At 48.6% G+C, this 15,065-nt stretch overlaps 1 protein-coding gene across 1 annotated transcript in view; it reads left to right on the plus strand.

Annotated features, from left to right (window-relative positions):
* The first annotated feature begins 1,615 nt into the window (after positions 1–1,615).
* LOC143962455 (L-selectin-like) overlaps positions 1,616–15,065 on the plus strand; it is a 28,644-nt gene continuing 15,194 nt past the window's right edge. The window contains exons 1-3 of the mRNA XM_077471725.1: positions 1,616–1,699; positions 3,646–3,825; positions 6,384–6,464. Of these exons, the coding sequence (XP_077327851.1) occupies positions 3,735–3,825; positions 6,384–6,464 (172 nt within the window). The 5' untranslated portion in view covers positions 1,616–1,699; positions 3,646–3,734. The remainder of the gene's footprint in view (positions 1,700–3,645; positions 3,826–6,383; positions 6,465–15,065) is intronic.

The raw sequence follows: 15,065 nt of genomic DNA on the forward strand, positions 1-15,065 counted from the left end.
CCATTTCTTGGGTAGCTCAGCTTTGCTTGTATGTCTGTGCTGACTATCTGCGAAGTCCAAATGTGTCTGCTGTGTCTGGCCATATCTCTTCTTGCAGAGTCACCTGAGATGCTGGACAGATCCCTGGACAATTCCTTGACCAATCTTGCCTGGTGTCTTGTTTGTCTTGAACCCTTTGCTCCTCCCATGAACTTCCTATTCTTACTTTTGCACTTATTGTTTGCCAGATTATTGAGCTCTCTCCAGTGGAGATCTGCCTCTTGTCACTCGTGCTGACGTCCTTATCTTCCCTACTGCTCATTACCGACCTTTGGCTTGCTCCTCGACTACGCTTCCCTATGATCCCAAACTGCAACCAATCATTACTGACCTTTGGCTTGTTTAACAATTACACTTCTGCTCACTCCCTACCTGCTTTTTCTGCTACTGGACCTCGTCTTGTTCCCCTCCTGGTGGGGCTATCTTGAGGACCGCAACCTGGTACTAAGATGCAACAAATCCTATCCCCACCATCTGGAGCTCTGGTGAACACTGGTTAGTGCTTAGAGTCCACACTACGGTTGAGCTTGCCTCATCTACCAGGCTGACCTGCTTATATACCTATCCTGCTGTTTGGTGGAAGCCTCTCTACTAATATAGCTACTAGTCTCCATGCCTGACCCTTGACCATGACACCAAAGCTTGCAAACAGTCCATAAGAAAAATGTTACACCATTCACCATCTCATTGGGTCTCCTCCACCCTCGAATAGTGTGTGGAACTTCCTTAATTCCTTGACCAATCTTGCCTTGTGTCTTGCTTGTCTTGAACCCTTTGCTCCTCCCATGGGACTTCCTATTTTAGCCATGCCTTTGTACTTCCTGTTTGCAAGATAGATTTTTAAGCCCTTTCCAGCGGAGATCTCCCTGTTGTCATCCGTACTGACGTCCACATCTTCACTACTGCTCATTACCGACCTTTGGCTTGCTCTTCGACTACGCTTCCCTATGATCTCAACCTGCAACCGCTCCTTACCAACCTTTGCCTTGTTTACCAACTACGCTTTTGCTTGATGCCTACCTGCTATATCTGCTATTGGCCCCAAGCTTGGTCCCCTGCTGGTGGAGCTATCCTGAGGACTGCAACATGGTACTAACATGCAACAAAACCCATCCCCACTATCAGGAGCTCTGGTGAACACCGGTTAGTGCTTAGAGTCTGCACCTTGGTTGAGCTTGCTTCATTTGCCAGGGGGAACTCGCCTTCTACTTGGGTCTCCTCCACCCTTAGTCGTGGAGTGGTCCTCTTCCAGGACTGCAGCATAGCCCATCAAGCAGTAAATCTCCAGCACACATGGGGCTCCTCCAGAATCTTCTTTATTGAACACGCTGAAAACAAAGGGTGACCCTCTGGTGTGCTTCAGCCTCTTAGGGCTTTAATTGATGAAGGCCTTAAGAGGTTGAAACGCGTCAGCAGGTTGTCCCGTGTTCTTGTGCATGTTCAATGAAGAAGATTTTGGAGGAGCTATGTGTGTGCTGGAGATTTGCTGTTTTGGCAAACACAGACCTGAGCTCGGCAATGGAGATGTGAAAAGTTTGTATCCTACATGAGGTTCATTATGGGTCATTTTCCTTCACAGCTTCCACCATATCCAGTACCTCCAGCACCTCCATCTCTCCATCGCCAACAACATCATCCCAGACTCCTGAAACCATCACAGGTACACCAATGTCTTCAGCTTTCTTACTGATCTTCCACCAAATTTCCTGAACCAGTGCCAGGGGGTCTAGGTATCCTAGAGGTGTCAGTAATACAATTCAGCCGTCTTTGGGGAAGTAGATCGGAGAACGTAAGAAGTCATTTAGAATTGCCAAACAAAAACCCAACGAGGCACAAAATGGCGCCCACACCTCTCTTATCGAGAATACACGCTTTTATTCTGACGCCCGATGTGGGGAAAAGAAATCATTTCTACTAAAGTCAGAACCGAGGTTTGGAGGGCTTTTCACCTTTTATTGCCCACTGAGGCTGACTCAAGAGCTGGAGGGCCTTCCATCTGGGAGATTCCATTGGGATCAAACTGGAGATGAAGGTTTCAGTCTCACAGAGATTTTATCTCCTTATTAGTGGAAATCGTTTTATAATGTCTCAAGTCTCCTCTTTTGTCTCATAATCTGCTTCTTCTCATAGGATTGGGGTGGGCAATTCATTTTCCAATGGGGCCACGTGAGAAACTGGGAATATATGGAGGGCCAAACTATAAACCATAAAGGGCTGCCTCTGAACCCTGGCTGAGACCCCCCATGGTGGCTGAAAACATAAAGGGCCCCCCTGAGCCCTGGCCGGGACCCCCCCATGGTGGCAGTACAGGGGACCAATAGCCCTGTGACCCCTGTACATACACCCCTCCTATCCCGGACTAGAGGGGAGCTGCACTGGGGGCCCCCTGGAGTATGGGGCTGAGTTGCAATTGAGACCCCTGTGACCCCTGAACATACACCCCTCCTATTCAGGATTAGAGGGAGCCGCACTGGGGGCCCCCTGGAGTATGGGGCCGAGTTCTAATTGAGACCCCTATGACCCCTCAACATAACCCCTCCTATCCATGATTAGATGAGAGCCGCACTGGGGCCCCCTGGAGTATGGGGCTGAGTTGTATTTGAGACCCCTCAACATACACCCTCCTATCCAGGATTAGAGGGCACTAGATTACACTTCTGCTCACTCCCTACCTGCTTTATCTGCTTCTGGACCCTGGCTTGTTCCCCTCCTGGTGGGGCGATCCCGAGGAGCACAACCTGGTACTAAAATGCAGCAAAACCCATCCCCTCCATCAGAAGCTCTGGTGAACACCGGTTAGTGCTTAGAGTCCACACCACGGCTGAGCTTGCCTCATCTACCAGGCTGACCTGCTTATATACCTATCCTGCTGTTTGGTGGGAGCCTCTCTACTAATATCATTTGTACTGACGTCCACATCTTCGCTACTGCTCATTACCGACCTTTGGCTTGCTCCTTGACTACACTTCCCTATGATCTCAATCTGCAACCGCTCATTACCAACCTTTGCCTTGTTTACCAACTCTGCTTTTGCTTGATGCCTACCTGCTATATCTGCTATTGGCCCCAAGCTTGTTCCACTCTTGGCGGAGCAATCTTGAGGACCCGTAACATGGTACTAACATGCAACAAAACCCATCCCCACCATCAGGAGCTCTGGTGAACACCGGATATTGCTTAGAGTCTGCACCTCGGTTGAGCTTGCCTCATTTGCCAGGGTGACCTCGCCTTCTACTTGGGTCTCCTCCACCCTTAGTCGTGGAGTGGTCCTCTTCCAGGACTGCATCATAGCCCATCAAGCAGTAAATCTCCAGCACACATGGGGCTCCTCCAGAATATTCTTTATTGAACACGCCTGAAAACACAGGGTGACCCTCTGCTGTGCTTCAGCCTCTTAGGGCTTTAATTGATGAAGGCCTTAAGAGGTTGAAACACGTCAGCAGGTTGTCCCGTGTTCTTGTGCATGTTCAATGAAGAAGATTTTGGAGGAGCTATGTGTGTGCTGGAGATCTGCTGTTTTGGTAAACATAGACCTGAGATCGGCAATGGAGATGTGAGAAGTTTGTATCCCACATGATGTTCATTATGGGTCATTTTCCTTCACAGATTCCACCATATCCAGTACCTCCAGCACCTCCATCTCTCCATCGCCAACAACATCTTCCCAGAGCCCCAAAAGCGTCACAAGTACACCAATGTCTTCAGATTCCACCATATCCAGTACCTCCAGCACCTCCATCTCTCCATCGCCAACAACATCATCCCAGACTCCTGAAACCGTCACAGGTACACCAATGTCTTCAGCTTTCTTACTGGTCTTCCACCATATTTCCTGAACCAGTGCCAGGGGGTCTAGGCATCCTAGAGGTGTCAATAATACAATTCAGCCGTCTTTGGGGAAGTAGATCGGAGAACGTAAGAAGTCATTTAGAATTGCCAAACAAAAACCCAACGCGGCACAAAATGGCACCCACACCTCTCTTATCGAGCATACACGCTTTTATTCTGACGCCCGATGTGGGGGATATCAATCATTTCTACTAAAGTCAGAACCGAGGTTTGGAGGGCTTTTCACCTTTTATTGCCCGCTGAGGCTGACTCAAGAGCTGGAGGGCCTTCCATCTGGAAGATTCCATTGGGATCAAACTGGAGATGAAGGTTTCAGTCTCACAGAGATTTTATCTCCTGATTAGTGGAAGTCGTTTTATAATGTCTCAAGTCTCCTCTTTTGTCTCATAATCTGCTTCTTCTCATAGGATTGGGGTGGGCAATTCATTTTCCAATGGGGCCACGTGAGAAACTGGGAATATATGGAGGGCCAAACTATTAGGCTGAACTTAAATCTGCTGAAGGAAACTTCCCAGGTGTACGGGTGCACAGAACGAGACATGATATATAAAATACAAATCCATTTCGGGAACCAACCCGTATGTAATATAGTGATCTAGCACCTCCTTGGGCCAAACATACACGGGGCCAGCAGAGCAGCCTGTCTATGTGAACCCCGTGATGGTTTTTATATTTTCCCTCTATTGTAATTCACTCCCCTGCAATGTGACATCACATCAAGTCAATGCCGACTAGTGCGGGCAAAGATTCCGTCCCTTACCTGTTGGGGTGGAGACTAGAGCTGGACCTGACAACATCGTCACACATGCCCTCACCACCATCATATCCTTGTTGCTCACCTCCAATGGTCTACCTCAGTCATTCGTGGTGCGGCGTCACACTTTCTTCATGGCTGAAGCCTTTTAGAAAGAGCGGAAGTGTGACCACCGTCCAAATGTGTCTGCTGTGTCTGGCCATGTCTCTTCTTGCAGAGCCTCCTGAGATGCTGGGCAGATCCCTAGACAATTCCTTGACCAATCTTGCCTTGTGTCTTGTTTGTCTTGAACCCTTTGCTCCTCCCATGAACTTCCTATTCTTACTTTTGCACTTATTGTTTGCCAGATTATTGAGCTCTCTCCAGTGGAGATCTGCCTCTTGTCACTCCTGCTGACGTCCTTATCTTCGCTACTGCTCATTACCAACCTTTGGCTTGCTCCTCGACTACGCTTCCCTATGATCCCAAACTGCAACCAATCATTACTGACCTTTGGCTTGTTTACCAATTACACTTCTGCTCACTCCCTACCTGCTTTTTCTGCTACTGGACCCCGTCTTGTTCCCCTCCTGGTGGGGCTATCTTGAGGACCGCAACCTGGTACTAAGATGCAACAAAACCTATCCCCTCCATCAGGAGCTCTGGTGAACACTGGTTAGTGCTTAGAGTCCACACTACGGTTGAGCTTGCCTCATCTACCAGGGTGACCTGCTTATATACCTATCCTGCTGTTTGGTGGAAGCCTCTCTACTAATATAGCATCTAGTCTCCATGCCTGACCCTTGACCATGACACCAAAGCTTGCAAACACAGTCCATAACAAAAATGGTACACCATTCACCTTCTCATTGGGTCTCCTCCACCCTCAAATAGTGTGTGGAACTTCCTTAATTCCTTGACCAATCTTGCCTTGTGTCTTGCTTGTCTTGAACCCTTTGCTCCTCCCATGGGACTTCCTATTTTAGCCATGCTTTTGCACTTCCTGTTTGCAAGATAGATTTTTAAGCTCTCTCCAGTGGAGATCTCCCTGTTGTCACCCGTACTGACGTCCACATCTTCACTACTGCTCATTACCGACCTTTGGCTTGCTCTTCGACTACGCTTTCCTATGATCTCAACCTGCAACCGCTCCTTACCAACCTTTGCCTTGTTTACCAACTACGCTTTTGCTTGATGCCTACCTGCTATATCTGCTATTGGCCCCAAGCTTGGTCCCCTGCTGGTGGAGCTATCCTGAGGACCGCAACATGGTACTAACATGCAACAAAACCCATCCCCACCATCGGGAGCTCTGGTGAACACCGGTTAGTGCTTAGAGTCTGCCCCTTGGTTGAGTTTGCCTCATTTGCCAGGGTGACCTCACCTTCTACTTGGGTCTCCTCCACCCTTAGTCGTGGAGTGGTCCTCTTCCAGGACTGCAGCATAGCCCATCAAGCAGTAAATCTTCAGCACACATGGGGTTCCTCCAGAATCTTCTTTATTGAACACGCTCGAAAACACAGGGTGACCCTCTGGTGTGCTTCAGCCTCTTAGGGCTTTAATTGATGAAGGCCTTAAGAGGTTGAAACACGTCAGCAGGTTGTCCCGTGTTCTTGTGCATGTTCAATGAAGAAGATTTTGGAGGAGCTATGTGTGTGCTGGAGATCTGCTGTTTTGGCAAACATAGACCTGAGTTCGGCAGTGGAGATGTGAAAAGTTTGTATCCTACATGATGTTCATTATGGGTCATTTTCCTTCACAGATTCCACCATATCCAGTACCTCCAGCACCTCCATCTCTCCATCGCCAACAACATCATCCCAGACTCCTGAAACCATCACAGGTACACCAATGTCTTCAGCTTTCTTACTGGTCTTCCACCAAATTTCCTGAACCAGTGCCAGGGAGTCTAGGTATCCTAGAGGTGTCAGTAATACAATTCAGCCGTCTTTGGGGAAGTAGATCGGAGAACGTAAGAAGTCATTTAGAATTGCCAAATAAAAACCCAACGTGGCACAAAATGGCGCCCACACCTCTCTTATCGAGCATACAAGCTTTTATTCTGGCGCCCGATGTGGGGAAAAGAAATCATTTCTACTAAAGTCAGAACCGAGGTTTGGAGGGCTTTTCACCGTTTATTGCCCGCTGAGGCTGACTCAAGAGCTGGAGGGCCTTCCATCTGGAAGATTCCATTGGGATCAAACTGGAGATGAAGGTTTCAGTCTCACAGAGATTTTATCTCCTTATTAGTGGAAGTCGTTTTATAATGTCTCAAGTCTCCTCTTTTGTCTCATAATCTGCTTCTTCTCATAGGATTGGGGTGGGCAATTCATTTTCCAATGGGGGCACGTGAGAAACTGGGAATATATGGAGGACAGAAATTTTAGGTTGAACTTAAATCTGCTGAAGGAAACTTCCCAGGTGTACGGGTGCACAGAACGAGACATGATATATAAAATACAAATCCATATCGGGAACCAACCGGTATGTAATATAGTGATCTAGCACCTCCTTGGGCCAAACATACACGGGGCCAGCAGAGCAGCCTGTCTATAGGAACCCCGTGATGGTTTTTATATTTTCCCTCTATTGTAATTCACTCCCCTGGAATGTGACATCACATCAAGTCAATGCCGACCAGTGCGGGCAAAGATTCCGTCCCTTACCTGTTGGGGTGGAGACTAGAGCTGGACCTGGCAACATCGTCATACATGCCCTCACCACCATCATATCCTTGTTGCTCACCTCCAATGGTCTACCTCAGTCATTTGTGGTGCGGCGTCACACTTTCTTCATGGCTGAAGCCTTTTAGAAAGGGCGGAAGTGTGACCACCGTCCAAATGTGTCTGCTGTGTCTGGCCATGTCTCTTCTTGCAGAGTCACCTGAGATGCTGGGCAGCTCCTTGGACAATTCCTTGACCAATCTTGCCTTGTGTCTTGTTTGTCTTGAACCTTGAACCCTTTGATCCTCCCATGAACCTCCTATTCTTACTTTTGCACTTATTGTTTGCCAGATTATTGAGCTCTCTCCAGTGGAGATCTGCCTCTTGTCAGTCGTGCGGACGTTCATATCTTCGCTACTGCTCATTACCGACCTTTGGCTTTCTCCTTGACTACGCTTCCCTATGATTTCCAACCTGCAACCAATCATTACCGACCTTTGGCTTGTTTACCAACTACATTTCTGCTCACTCCCTACCTGCTTTATCTGCTTCTGGGCCCCGGCTTGTTCCCCTTCTGGTGGGGCAATCCTGAGGACTGCAACCTGCTACTAAGATACAGCAAAACCCATCCCCTACATCAGAAGCTGTGGTGAACACCGGTTAGTGCTTAGAGTCTGCGCCACGGTTGAGCTTGCCTCATCTACCAGAGTGACCTGCTTATATACCTATCCTGGTGTTTGGTGGAAGCCTCTCTACTAAAATAGCTACTAGTCTCCATGCCTGACCCTTGACCATGACACCAAAGCTTGCATACACAGTCCATAACAAAAATGGTACACCATTCACCTTCTCATTGGGTCTCCTCCACCCTCAAACAGTGCGTGGAACTTCCTTAATTCCTTGACCAATCTTGCCTTGTGTCTTGTTTGTCTTGAACGCTTTGCTCCTCCCATGGGACTTCCTATTTTAGCCATACCTTTGCACTTCCAGTTTGCAAGATAGATTTTTGAGCCCTCTCCAGTGGAGATCTCCCTGTTGTCACCCGTACTGACGTCCACATCTTCACTACTGCTCATTACCGACCTTTGGCTTGCTCTTCGACTACGCTTCCCTATGATCTCAACCTGCAACCGCTCCTTACCAACCTTTGCCTTGTTTACCAACTACGCTTTTGCTTGATGCCTACCTGCTATATCTGCTATTGGCCCCAAGCTTGGTCCCCTCCTGGTGGAGCTATCCTGAGGACCGCAACATGGTACTAACATGCAACGAAACCCATCCCCACCATCAGGAACTCTGGTGAACACCGGTTAGTGCTTACAGTCTGCACCTTGGTTGAGCTTGCCTCATTTTCCAGGGTGAACTCGCCTTCTACTTGGGTCTCCTCCACCCTTAGTCGTGGAGGGGTCCTCTTCCAGGACTGCAGCATAGCCCATCAAGCAGTAAATCTCCAGCACACATGGGGCTCCTCCAGAATCTTCTTTATTGAACATGCCTGAAAACAAAGGGTGACCCTCTGGTGTGCTTCAGCCTCTTAGGGCTTTAATTGATGAAGGCCTTAAGAGGTTGAAACACGTCAGCAGGTTGTCCCGTGTTCTTGTGCATGTTCAATGAAGAAGATTTTGGAGGAGCTATGTGTGTGCTGGAGATCTGCTGTTTTGGCAAACACAGACCTGAGATCGGCAATGGAGATGTGAAAAGTTTGTATCCTACATGATGTTCATTATGGGTCATTTTCCTTCACAGCTTCCACCATATCCAGTACCTCCAGCACCTCCATCTCTCCATCGCCAACAACATCTTCCCAGACTCCTGAAACCGTCACAGGTACACCAATGTCTTCAGCTTTCTTACTGGTCTTCCACCAAATTTCCTGAACCAGTGCCAGGGGGTCTAGGTATCCTAGAGGTGTCAGTAATACAATTCAGCCGTCTTTGGGGAAGTAGATCGGAGAACGTAAGAAGTCATTTAGAATTGCAAAATAAAATCCCAACGCGGCACAAAATGGCGCCCACACCTCTCTTATCGAGCATACACGCTTTTATTCTGGCGCCCGATGTGGGGAAAAGAAATCATTTCTCACTTCCTACCTGCTTTATCTGCTTCTGGACCCCGGCTTGTTCCCCTCCTGGTGGGGCGATCCTGAGGACCGCAACCTGGTACTAAAATGCAGCAAAACCCATCCCCACCATCAGGAGCTCTGGTGAACACCGGTTAGTGCTTAGAGTCCACACCACGGTTGAGCTTGCCTCATCTACCAGGCTGACCTGCTTATATACCTATCCTTCTGTTTGGTGGAAGCCTCTCTACTAATATCACCCGTACTGACGTCCACATCTTCACTACTGCTCATTACCGACCGTTGGCTTGCTCCTCGACTACGCTTCCCTATGATCTCAATCTGCAACCGCTCATTACCAACCTTTGCCTTGTTTACCAACTACGCTTTTGCTTGATGCCTACCTGCTATATCTGCTATTGGCCCCAAGCTTGGTCCACTCCTGGTGGGGCGATCCTGAGGACCCGTAGCATGATACTAACATGAAACAAACCCCACCCCCACCTTTAGGAGCTCTGGTGAACACCGATTAGTGCTTAGAGTCTGCTCCTCGGTTGAACTTGTCTCATTTTCCAGGGTGACCTCACCTTCTACTTGGGTCTCCTCCACCCTTAGTCGTGGATTGGTCCTCTTCCAGGACTGCAGCATAGCCCATCAAGCAGTGAATCTCCAGCACACACGGGGCTCCTCCAGAATCTTCTTTATTGAACATGCCTGAAAACAAAGGGTGACCCTCTGGTGTGCTTCAGCCTCTTAGGGCTTTAATTGATGAAGGCCTTAAGAGGTTGAAACGCGTCAGCTGGTTGTCCCGTGTTCTTGTGCATGTTCAATGAAAAGATTTTGGAGGAGCTATGTGTGTGCTGGAGATTTGCTGTTTTGGCAAACACAGACCTGAGATCGGCAATGGAGATGTGAGAAGTTTATATCCCACATGATGTTCATTATGGGTCATTTTCCTTCACAGCTTCCACCATATCCAGTACCTCCAGCACCTCCATCTCTCCATCGCCAACAACATCATCCCAGACTCCTGAAACCGTCACAGGTACACCAATGTCTTCAGCTTTCTTACTGGTCTTCCACCATATTTCCTGAACCAGTGCCAGGGGGTCTAGGTATCCTAGAGGTGTCAGTAATACAATTCAGCCGTCTTTGGGGAAGTAGATCGGAGAACGTAAGAAGTCATTTAGAATTGCCAAACAAAAACCCAACGAGGCACAAAATGGCGTCCACACCTCTCTTATCGAGCATACACGCTTTTATTCTGACGCCCGATGTGGGGGATATCAATCATTTCTACTAAAGTCAGAACCGAGGTTTGGAGGGCTTTTCACCTTTTATTGCCCGCTGAGGCTGACTCAAGAGCTGGAGGGCCTTCCATCTGGGAGATTCCATTGGGATCAAACTGGAGATGAAGGTTTCAGTCTCACAGAGATTTTATCTCCTTATTAGCGGAAGTCGTTTTATAATGTCTCAAGTCTCCTCTTTTGTCTCATAATCTGCTTCTTCTCATAGGATTGGGGTGGGCAATTCATTTTCCAATGGGGGCACATGATAAACTGGGAATATATGGAGGGCCAAACTATAAACCATAAAGGGCTGCCTCTGAACCCTGGCTGAGACCCCCCATGGTGGCTGAAAACATAAAGGGCCCCCCTGAGCCCTGGCCGGGACCCCCCCATGGTGGCAGTACAGGGGACCAATAGCCCTGTGACCCCTGTACATACACCCCTCCTATCCCGGATTAGAGGGGAGCTGCACTGGGGGCCCCCTGGAGTATGGGGCTGAGTTGTAATTGAGACCCCTGAACATACACCCCTGGTATCCTCAATTAGGGGGAGCTGCACTGGGAGCCCCCTGGACTATGGGGCTAAGTTGTAATTGAGACCTCTGTGACCCCTGAACATACACCCCTCCTATCCATGATTAGATGAGAGCCGCACTGGGGCCCCCTGGAGTATGGGGCTGAGTTGTATTTGAGACCCCTCTACATACACCCTCCTATCCAGGATTAGAGGGCACTACATAGATTCCTCCCTGGTTGGGCTGGAGAAAGGTTGCTTGTGAGCACATCACCAGAACTCTGGATCTTCTGACAGGACCCCTCTGACCACAGTTGCTGCGCTCCTCCTGGCTTCACTCTCGTGGTCGGCCGTTTCACATTCCAAATACATTATAAACAGGTCTCAATGTGATTCCATTTCTTGGGTAGCTCAGCTTTGCTTGTATGTCTGTGCTGACTATCTCCCAAGTCCAAATGTGTCTGCTGTGTCTGCCGATGTCTCTTCTTGCAGAGCCACCTGAGATGCTGGACAGATCCCTGGACAATTCCTTGACCAATCTTGCCTTGTGTCTTGTTTGTCTTGAACCCTTTGCTCCTCCTATGAACTTCCTATTCCTACTTTTGCACTTCCTTTTTGCCAGATTATTGAGCTCTCTCCAGCGGAGATCTCCCTCTTGTCACTCGTGCGGACGTCCATATCTTCGCTACTGCTCATTACCGACCTTTGGCTTGCTCCTCTTCTATGCTTCCCTATGATCCCAAACTGCAACCAATCGTTACCGACCTTTGGCTTGTTAACCAACTACACTTCTGCTCACTCCCTACCTGCTTTTTCTGCTTCTGGACCCCGACTTGCTCCCCTCCTGGTGGGGCAATCCTGAGGACCGCAACCTGATACTAAGATGCAGCAAAACCTATCCCCACCATCAGGTGCTCTGGTGAACACCGGTTAGTGCTTAGAGTCCACACCACGGTTGAGCTTGCCTCATCTACCAGGATGACCTGCTTATATACCTGTCCTGCTGTTTGGTGGAAGCCTCTCTACTAATATAGCTACTAGTCTCCATGCCTGACCCTTGACCATGACACCAAAACTTGCAAACACAGTCCATAAGAAAAATGGTACACCATTCCCCTTCTCATTGGGTCTCCTCCACCCTCAAATAGTGTGTGGAACTTCCCCCTCAATTCCTTGACCAATCTTGCCTTGTTTGTCTTGAACCCTTTGCTCCTCCCATGGGACTTCCTATTTTAGCCATACCTTTGCACTTCCAGTTTGCAAGATAGATTTTTGAGCCCTTTCCAGTGGAGATCTCCCGGTTGTCACCCGTACTGACGTCCACATCTTCACTACTGCTCATTACCGACCTTTGGCTTGCTCTTCGACTATGCTTCCCTATGATCTCAATCTGCAACCGCTCCTTACCAACCTTTGCCTTGTTTACCAACTACGCTTTTGCTTGATGGCTATCTGCTATATCTGCTATTGGCCCCAAGCTTGTTCCCCTCCTGGTGGAGCGATCCTGAGGACCCGTAACATGATACTAACATGCAACAAACCCATCCCCACCATCAGGAGCTCTGGTGAACACTGGATATTGCTGAGCTTGCCTCATTTGCCAGGGTGACCTCGCCTTCTACTTGGGTCTCCTCCACCATTAGTCCGTGGAGTGGTCCTCTTCCAGGACTGCAGCATAGCCCATCAAGCAGTAAATCTCCAGCACACACGGGGCTCCTCCAGAATCTTCTTTATTGAACACGCTCGATAACACAGGGTGACCCTCTGCTGTGCTTCAGCCTCTTAGGGCTTTAATTGATGAAGGCCTTAAGAGGTTGAAACACGTCAGCAGGTTGTCCCGTGTTCTTGTGCATGTTCAATGAAGAAGATTTTGGAGGAGCTATGTGTGTGCTGGAGATTTGCTGTTTTGGCAAACACAGACCTGAGATCGGCAATGGAGATGTGAGAAGTTTGTATCCCACATGATGTTCATTATGGGTCATTTTCCTTCACAGCTTCCACCATATCCAGTACCTCCAGCACCTCCATCTCTCCATCGCCAACAACATCATCCCAGACTCCTGAAACCGTCACAGGTACACCAATGTCTTCAGCTTTCTTACTGGTCTTCCACCATATTTCCTGAACCAGTGCCAGGGGGTCTAGGTATCCTAGAGGTGTCAGTAATACAATTCAGCCGTCTTTGGGGAAGTAGATCGGAGAACGTAAGAAGTCATTTAGAATTGCCAAATAAAAACCCAACGCGGCACAAAATGGCGCCCACACCTCTCTTATCGAGAATACACGCTTTTATTCTGGCGCCCGATGTGGGGGATATCAATCATTTCTACTGAAGTCAGAACCAAGGTTTGGAGGGCATTTCACCTTTTATTGCCCGCTGAGGCTGACTCAAGAGCTGGAGGGCCTTCCATCTGGGAGATTCCATTGGGATCAAACTGGAGATGAAGGTTTCAGTCTCACAGAGATTTTATCTCCTTATTAGTGGAAGTCGTTTTATAATGTCTCAAGTCTCCTCTTTTGTCTCATAATCTGCTTCTTCTCATAGGATTGGGGTGGGCAATTAATTTTCCAATGGGGCCACGTGAGAAACTGGGAATATATGGAGGACAGAAATTTTAGGTTGAACTTAAATCTGCTGAAGGAAACTTCCCAGGTGTACGGGTGCACAGAACGAGACATGATATATAAAATACAAATCCATATCGGGAACCAACCCGTATGTAATATAGTGATCTAGAACCTTCTTGGGCCAAACATACACGGGGCCAGCAGAGCAGCCTGTCTATGGGAACCCCGTGATGGTTTTTATATTTTCCCTCTATTGTAATTCACTCCCCTGGAATGTGACATCACATCAAGTCAATGCCGACCAGTGCGGGCAAAGATTCCGTCCCTTACCTGTTGGGGTGGAGACTAGAGCTGGACCTGGCAACATCGTCACACATGCCCTCACCACCATCATATCCTTGTTGCTCACCTCCAATGGTCTATGGTGGCTGTACAGGGGACCAATAGCCCTGTGACCCCTGAACATACACCCCTCCTATCCCGGATTAGAGGGGAGCTGCACTGGGGGCCCCCTGGAGTATGGGGCTGAGTTTTAATTGAGACCCCTGTGACCCCTGAACATACACTCCTGGTATCTAGAATTAGAGGGAGCCGCACTGGGGGCCCGCTGGAGTATGGGGCCGAGTTGTAATTGAGACCCCTGTACATACACCCCTCCTATCCAGGATTAGAGGGCACTAGATAGATTCCCCCCTGATTGGGCTGGAGAAAGGTTGCTTGTTAGCACATCACCAGAACTCTGGATCTTCTGATAGGACCCCTCTGACCACAGTTGCTGCTCTCCTCCTGGATTCACTCTCGTAGTCGGTCGTTTCACATTCCAAATACATTATAAGCGGGTCTCAATGTGATTCCATTTCTTGGGTAGCTCAGCTTTGCTTGTATGTCTGTGCTGACTATCTCCGAAGTCCAAATGTGTCTGCCGATGTCTCTTCTTGCAGAGCCACCTGAGATGCTGGACAGCAATCTTGCCTTGTGTCTTGTTTGTCTTGAACCTTGAACCCTTTGCTCCTCCCATGAACTTCCTATTCCTACTTTTGCACTTCCTGTTTGCTAGATTATTGTGCTCTCTCCAGCGGAGATCTCCCTCTTGTCACTTGTGCAGACGTCCCTATCTTCGCTACTGCTCATTACCGACCTTTGGCTTGCTCCTCGACTTTGCTTCCCTATGATCCCAAACTGCAACCAATCGTTACCGACCTTTAGCTTGTTTACCAATTACACGTCTACTCACTCCCTACCTGCTTTAGTCCACACCACGGTTGAGCTTGCCTCATCTACCAGGGTGACCTGCTTATATACCTATCCTGCTGTTTGGTGGAAGCCTCTCTACTAACATAGCTACTGGTCTC

Source organism: Lithobates pipiens, unplaced genomic scaffold (assembly GCF_037356315.1).
Source record: "Lithobates pipiens isolate NorthernLeopardFrog02 unplaced genomic scaffold, aLitPip1_a1.2 Scaffold_8, whole genome shotgun sequence".
NCBI classification, from domain to species: domain Eukaryota; kingdom Metazoa; phylum Chordata; class Amphibia; order Anura; family Ranidae; genus Lithobates; species Lithobates pipiens.